Here is a 6,739-nt window from a genome sequence, read left to right as displayed (position 1 = left end):
AGTGAATAAGATCCAAGATCCTGTATAATCAGCCTGTTCCCTTTTTACTTAAATTTATGTTATAATGTAACATTTCCCTATGTTATGATGTTTCTTGAAAGCATGATTTAACAAGGTAATTTAAATAAATTAAAGATAAATTTTTCTTTTAAAAATTTATTTCTTTTCACAGACCCTATAACTATCTACATAAAAATTCAAGAGTATCTATAGACAAATTATTAGAACTAATAAGAGCATTGCAGTGCATGAGATTAATGTAAAAATCCGTTTCTAGACACAATCAACAAATAATTAGAAAATGTAATAAAAAGAAAATGTATCTAGACTTTTATATTAACAGGGGACAATATTTGATATTAACCTTAATAGTCAACATTAACGTAGAACAGGCAATGCACAAATATCCATTTACCCTTGACCCAGTTTGATTTACACAGCTGAGTGAGATGACAAGCTTCAGGCTGGGGAAGGGGATTCTGGAGGCAGTTCCCTGGCATTGGTGAGGGCTTCCGAGGGCCTGACTTTGTTCTTCTCCTGCTTCTGCTCCTCCTCCCCTCTCTCCCTCTGTCTCCCGTCCTTCTGCAGGCTGACCACTTCTGTGGATGCTGTGGTGGCCATCTGTGTGATTTTTGCCATGTCCTTCGTCCCTGCCAGCTTCGTCCTTTATTTGATCCAGGAGAGGGTGAACAAAGCTAAGCACCTCCAGTTTGTCAGTGGAGTGAGCCCCACCATCTACTGGCTGACCAACTTCCTCTGGGACATCGTAAGTATCAGGACCTAGCACCTCCCTCACCCCCGTGGGCCCAAGGTGGGTGGGCGTTTGTGTGTGCTCTGACTGAAGGGACGTGGCAGGGTGGGGCTCTCGTACGGCCAGGGATGCTGGAAGGTGATGTGCCCAGGGCCCAAGCTGGGGAAAGATGCTGGGCACAGCTTAGCAACCGCTGAGTGGGAACTCTGTAGGCCCTGCACAAGGGGCCTTCTGATGGACCAAATAATCACTGCTCTGCAGCACTGAGGCTGGCCTTCCTGAGAATAACCGGCAGCTGAAGAGATATCAAGAGGCCCTTCACACTACATCCTCTTGTTAGGTCCCACCCCACCCTCAAAGGGGTAAACTGGAAACTGCTCTGTGGTAGAGTTGCCATATAAATAAGGGGCACCCAGTTCAATTTAAATTTCAGATAAAACAATGAACAATTTTTAGTATAAGCATATCCTAATCCCCCCACCCCAAATATGGCATTCTTACACTAAAAAATTTATTGGTTGCTTGTCTGAAATTCAAATTTAATTGGGCATCCTATATTTTTATTTGCTAAATCTGGGAACCCTATCCAGTGGCCTTATTTTGCCTACCCAACCAGAACTTCACTATATTAGATTAGCTACCACTTGGGGGAACATGAAGAAAAAATTATTTATCAAATCAACAGACTACCACCTCTCTCACAATCAGGATTGGTGGGGGAAAAGAGGGGTCAGGATGGGTTACCTTGCGACAGGCCACAGGGTCAAAATGACTTGACAGTGAAGGCCTGGCTATAATGTGCGAGTTGTTATGACACTAACTCCATCCAGTCTATTCCAGGCGTCTTGGGGAACAAGATGTTTTGTTTTATCTCAGCATTCTAAGACTAACGTGAGTCTCCACTTCATGGTGATGATAACGTATATCACGATGGAGACAAACACAAACAACCTTCTCCACTATGACTTTTAATAATGATGGCAAATATCTTACTCAACTTGCTAAGCAGCCATCACTTAACAATATAAAGCCAGAAATCATCAGTACCAACTAATCTTCCCTCCTCTCTTCTGTCTACATGAGGAAACACTTATGAACACATGGGGAGGAGGTCAGAGCCAATAAACCTCACTCTGGATGAGAACATCCCTTGCAGCCAACCAAGTTGGCCCTGTGCTTAAAACATGAGAGGAGCTAGGCTCACCTGCACTGAAAAGCTATTAAAGTGCTGGGTTTTTGCATTCAACCTTTTTTTTTTTTAAGACAAGGAATAGAATTAACACTTGGGGCTGACGCATGTGTATGCCTGACTACAGACAGATCTCTGAGCCTAAGGAGAAATTGGTGGACAGAAGGACAGAATGGGTGTCTGAATGGGAGATGATACTAGCAGAGTAGACACTTAGCAGCCTAATGAAGGGTTTGGAGGCAGTGACTATGATGCCAGCAGGCTTCCTGATGCTCTAGAATTTTAAGGCTGGCCTGGAATCTGAACTCAAGGAGCTATGGTATTGGAGCTAAGCACCCTCCTTAGCCAGTGGCAAAAAGATAACATTGGCCTGGGGGTCATTGTTGAATAAATGAACAAATACTCATTATTTATATCATTCATGCAGCGCATATACGATGTTGTAAGTTCTTATTTTTTATATATTATCTGTTTTTCTTTTCTTTTAAATTAGGAAACAACCACAAACTTACAGAAACGTTGTAAACACCGTTCAAAACTATTTTCCTCACCCATTTGAGCGTAACTTCCAAACAAGATGTCCCTTCATACACACATACACATACACACCCCAGCCACCTCCGGTGTGTACCTCTTACAAACGAGGACTCACCCTATACAATCACAACGCAACTGTCAACATCAGGAAGCTAGCACTGATGTATCACTTCCATCTAATCCTCAGACCCCACCCAAGTTTCCTCCATTGCCCTAATAATGCCTTTTATAGAAAAATAGCTATAGCTCAGAATCATGCATTGCATTCAGTTGTCCTGACTCTTTAGTCTCCTTCGGCCTGGGATTGTTCTCAGTCTTTCCTTGACACTCATGACTTGACACTTTTGAAGATCATAGGCCAGTTATTTTGCAGAAAGTCCATTAATTTTGGTTTGCCTGATGTTTCCTCGTGATTGGATTCGCGTCACGGCAGCAGTTTCATGAAGGGTTGCTCTGTGCTGCTCACTGCATCCTGTCAGGTAGCTTCTGATTTCAGTTTGTCCGATTACTGATGATGGTCACTTCGGTTACTTGATTAAGATGCTGTCTGCTGAGCTTCTTCACTGTAAAGTTACTGTTTTCCTTATAATTAATAAGAATTTAGAGAGATGTACTTTGAAGTTACGTAAATATCCTGTTTGTTTGTTATCAAGCTTTCCATTTATTCATGTGTGTATTTATGCCTGTATGGAGTTGTGGTTCCTGTGTTAATCAACAGACTACAGTCTGATACCATTCTTACTGATTTTGGTGCTCAGATTATCCCCAGTCTGGCCAGTTGGAGCCCCTTCAAGCTGGCTCCTGTGCTCTCTTGACTTGTGTCCCCACGTTCGTTGAGTACCTCCAAGTTCTCTGCCCAGCAAGATGTTCCTCCCCACAGCCCTACCCTGGAATCAACCATCTCCCCCAAGGAGCTCTGGTTCCTTCCAGGGGAAAATGTCCCTCAAACACCAAGATCTCAGTGTTAGATATATTCACTGGTCCCAGGCCTTCTCAGTGGAGAGAACTAGGTGAGATATGCAGGTATATACACAGACATAACTCACATTTACATCCATACTTCTCTGTCTATCTATACACTGAACAAAACACTCACTAAAACCACTAGTTCCAGTCCAGCACCACAGGCTCCCTCTGGTTTTCTGTCTTCCCATATTTTTAACTCCCTTCTGCACAACTGAGAACCTGGTTTCTGTTGCCCCTGACTCATGTGCCTACCTGAGCAGTACACCTGTGTGTAATAAGCCCCCATCTCTGCCCTCACCCTCTCCCCTGTGTGGACACGCTCCTCTCCCTGCTCCAGCCACCCGCCATGTGCAGGTCCTCCTCGTGCTGCTCTGGTTCTGATATCCCACAACAGATCAGCCCCCCGGTAAAGACACCCTCCTGACCCCACTGGGGCTCCAACACCGCACACCAGTCCACCTCCGTGGGTGCCCTTCTCACCCTTCTTAGACTCTCATTCTGCTTGGGACCACTCTGACTTCTCCCCTCCCCCCACCGTGGCTGCCCACATTTCCCTGTCAAGCCTGCTGGCTTTAGGACTTAATTCTGTACGAAGGGAAGGGAGGAAGTGATGTGAGGCCAAGGATTATACTTTAAGCTTTTCTGAATTCTGGAGACATGCTTAGAAATTAGAGTCAACAGGACTTTGAGATCGGTTGGAAGGAGAGAAGGAGAGATCAGGTGGAATTTTATAATTACTCTTTCAAAAGATACAGACTGTACCCTCCCTCCTGTGTAGGGAGGTGGGAGTGGTATGGGGTAGGAGGACTAAGGACAACTTAACATACGTTCGCTGGCCAAGAAATGTTTAGACGAATGGAATCAGAATCCCAAAACATAAGTGCTGGAGGAGGCTGGCCCAGCCCTCATTTTGCAGAACAGGAGGCAGAGGTGCAGAGAGGTTAAGTGCCTCCCTCCCTTCTTCTCTCTTCAAGATGAATTACACTGTGAGCGCTGCACTGGTGGTGGGCATCTTCATCGGGTTTCAGAAGAAAGCCTACACTTCTTCAGACAATCTTCCAGCCCTGGTCGCACTGCTCATGCTCTACGGGTGAGTTGTGTGGGCCATTAGCTAATGTTGCCAAAGGGAAGCCAGGGGAGGAGGCTGCAGTTCTGACAGAAAACCAGGGTTTGCAGTGCCAAGGTCAGCTTCCAACTACCAGCAGGGTCTGCAGCTGCTGACCAGGAATCTGTCTGGCTTCTGCCCCCGACTCCACGCACAGAGGGATTCCTGCAGCTCAGTCCACTCGTCCACTCGGGTACAATGGAGACGCCCCACAGGGCTTGAATCTTAATCTTCTTCTGCTCAAACTGTGACCTGACCAAAGTCTGGGAATCCATCACTCCCCACTTCCTCACTCAGCTCTGACTCTCATTCATCTGTGGCCAGTCCGTCCATCTCAGTGTCTCCTGTACCAGCCAAGGGTTATTTGCACATGGAAGACTGCACCTGAAAAGCTGCTCTGGGTCAGGGCCAGAGGATAACACAGGGATTAAGTCCAGTAGAATTACAGAGCATGCAACTTTATATCCAGGCCCACCACTTACTATGTATGTAACTATGGGCAAGTAATTCACCCCATTTGGGCCTCAGTTTCCTCATCTGTAAAACGGAGATCATGATACCTGGCCCTACCTATTGGGGGCCAGTAGAGTCTTGCCAGAGCAATGGTCTCCATTCATCTCTCTTGGAAACAGAGAATTCAGGAACCAGTGTGACGGTGACACGTCAGCTACAATGAACTATGAGCCTGTTGGGATCTCAGCCCAGCTTTGCTGAGCCAGACTAGAGTGGGAAGAACACTCCTATGTTATGTAAGGCTTTATAATTTACAAAGTACATTCACAGCTTTTGCTTCTCACAAAAACTCCATGAGGTGGTCAGGAAAGGCATTGTTATCTCCATTCAAAGATGAAGAGCAAAGACCAAGGGAAGATGTGTCTCTTCGGTTTCCCCAGGACTCTCAGCAGTTCAAACATACCGCCCCATGTGAGCGGGGAATGCATTATATCTAGGGGTACAGTAGATGGAACGGAAATTGGAACTCCGTCCACTGTGTTGTGTCATTTCACACAGATGGGCAGTCATTCCCATGATGTACCCAGCATCCTTCCTGTTTGATGTCCCCAGCACAGCCTATGTGGCCTTATCTTGTGCTAATCTGTTCATCGGCATCAACAGCAGTGCCATCACCTTCATCTTGGAATTATTTGAGAATAACCGGGTAAGCATGACTTTCTCAGCTTCTTTGATTATTAGGTTACTGGAGAGTGTGATGGTCAAGCAGAGCCAGAGGCAAGCGCTGTGTCTGTACAATCTTAGTGTATAAATGAATGTTGCTTCTTCCTTTCCTTTATCCTTCCCTCCTTCCCTTCTTTCCTTCCTTTCTTTTTTTCTTTAAGCTCCTTGTTCATTTGTGTGCTCTGAGTGTCATGGTTTTCCGAACCCTTTCTGCAAGTTATAAATGACCTTTCATAATCCTAAGCTTTTAGATCTTCTTCTTCAAGAAGGTTTCCTTGCGGACTTTGGGTATTAGATTTTACACACACACACACACACACACACACACACACACACACACACACAGAGGTAATGCATTCATGTGATTTCAAAATTTAAAAAGAACAGAAAGGCGTGCAATGAAAGGTTTCCTTCCTACTCCTGTTTCCCACTCACCTAGTTCTCTTCTCCAGAGACAACCTTTCATATGAGTTCATGTGTTCTAGAGACATATAAGCAAATACATATATAACCTTTCTCCTAATTTCTTACATATATTGTAACAGAGTAACATATACTATCGTACATGAAAATTAATCCTGAGGTTAGGGTTAGGAATTTGGAGTGCTGAGTGACTCATTTTTATGAGCTATGAAGTTCAGTTGTCCCGTTCACACCCCCAGACTTCTCCTTGCCCAGAAAGAACTGACAAGAATGAATCCTAAAAACAGTGGTAGTGACTACAGGGTTGTCTTTGCTCCACACGCCCTCTCCCAGTCCCCTGTGTCTAAGCCCTGGCCATGACTGTCCTGGGAACATACCCAGGGATCGGTGGGCTCTCCTGTGTGCCTGTGTCCCCAGCACCTCTCTAGCCTTTCCCTCTCTCAGAAGGTCTTTGAAGTTGAGAGGGTTGGTACCAGCCAGAACATCTGCACAGATGTCCTGTGGCCCCTGTCCCCACTCCTGCCTCTGGGCCCTGCTGGGAAGACCCAAAGCAAACCTGCACTAACCAACCAGTCCAATGGCCTCCTGAGAG

At 45.5% G+C, this 6,739-nt stretch overlaps 1 protein-coding gene across 1 annotated transcript in view; it reads left to right on the top strand.

Annotated features, from left to right (window-relative positions):
- ABCA4 (ATP binding cassette subfamily A member 4) overlaps positions 1–6,739 on the top strand; it is a 130,898-nt gene that overhangs the window by 104,578 nt on the left and 19,581 nt on the right. The window contains 3 exon segments of the mRNA XM_007468108.1: positions 589–766; positions 4,418–4,533; positions 5,560–5,707. Of these exon segments, the coding sequence (XP_007468170.1) occupies positions 589–766; positions 4,418–4,533; positions 5,560–5,707 (442 nt within the window).

Source organism: Lipotes vexillifer, unplaced genomic scaffold (genome assembly GCF_000442215.2).
Source record: "Lipotes vexillifer unplaced genomic scaffold, Lipotes_vexillifer_v1.1 scaffold905, whole genome shotgun sequence".
Lineage (NCBI taxonomy): Eukaryota > Metazoa > Chordata > Mammalia > Artiodactyla > Lipotidae > Lipotes > Lipotes vexillifer.
Note: the sequence above shows the minus strand (reverse complement) of the source record. Positions and strands in the feature narration are given on the sequence as shown.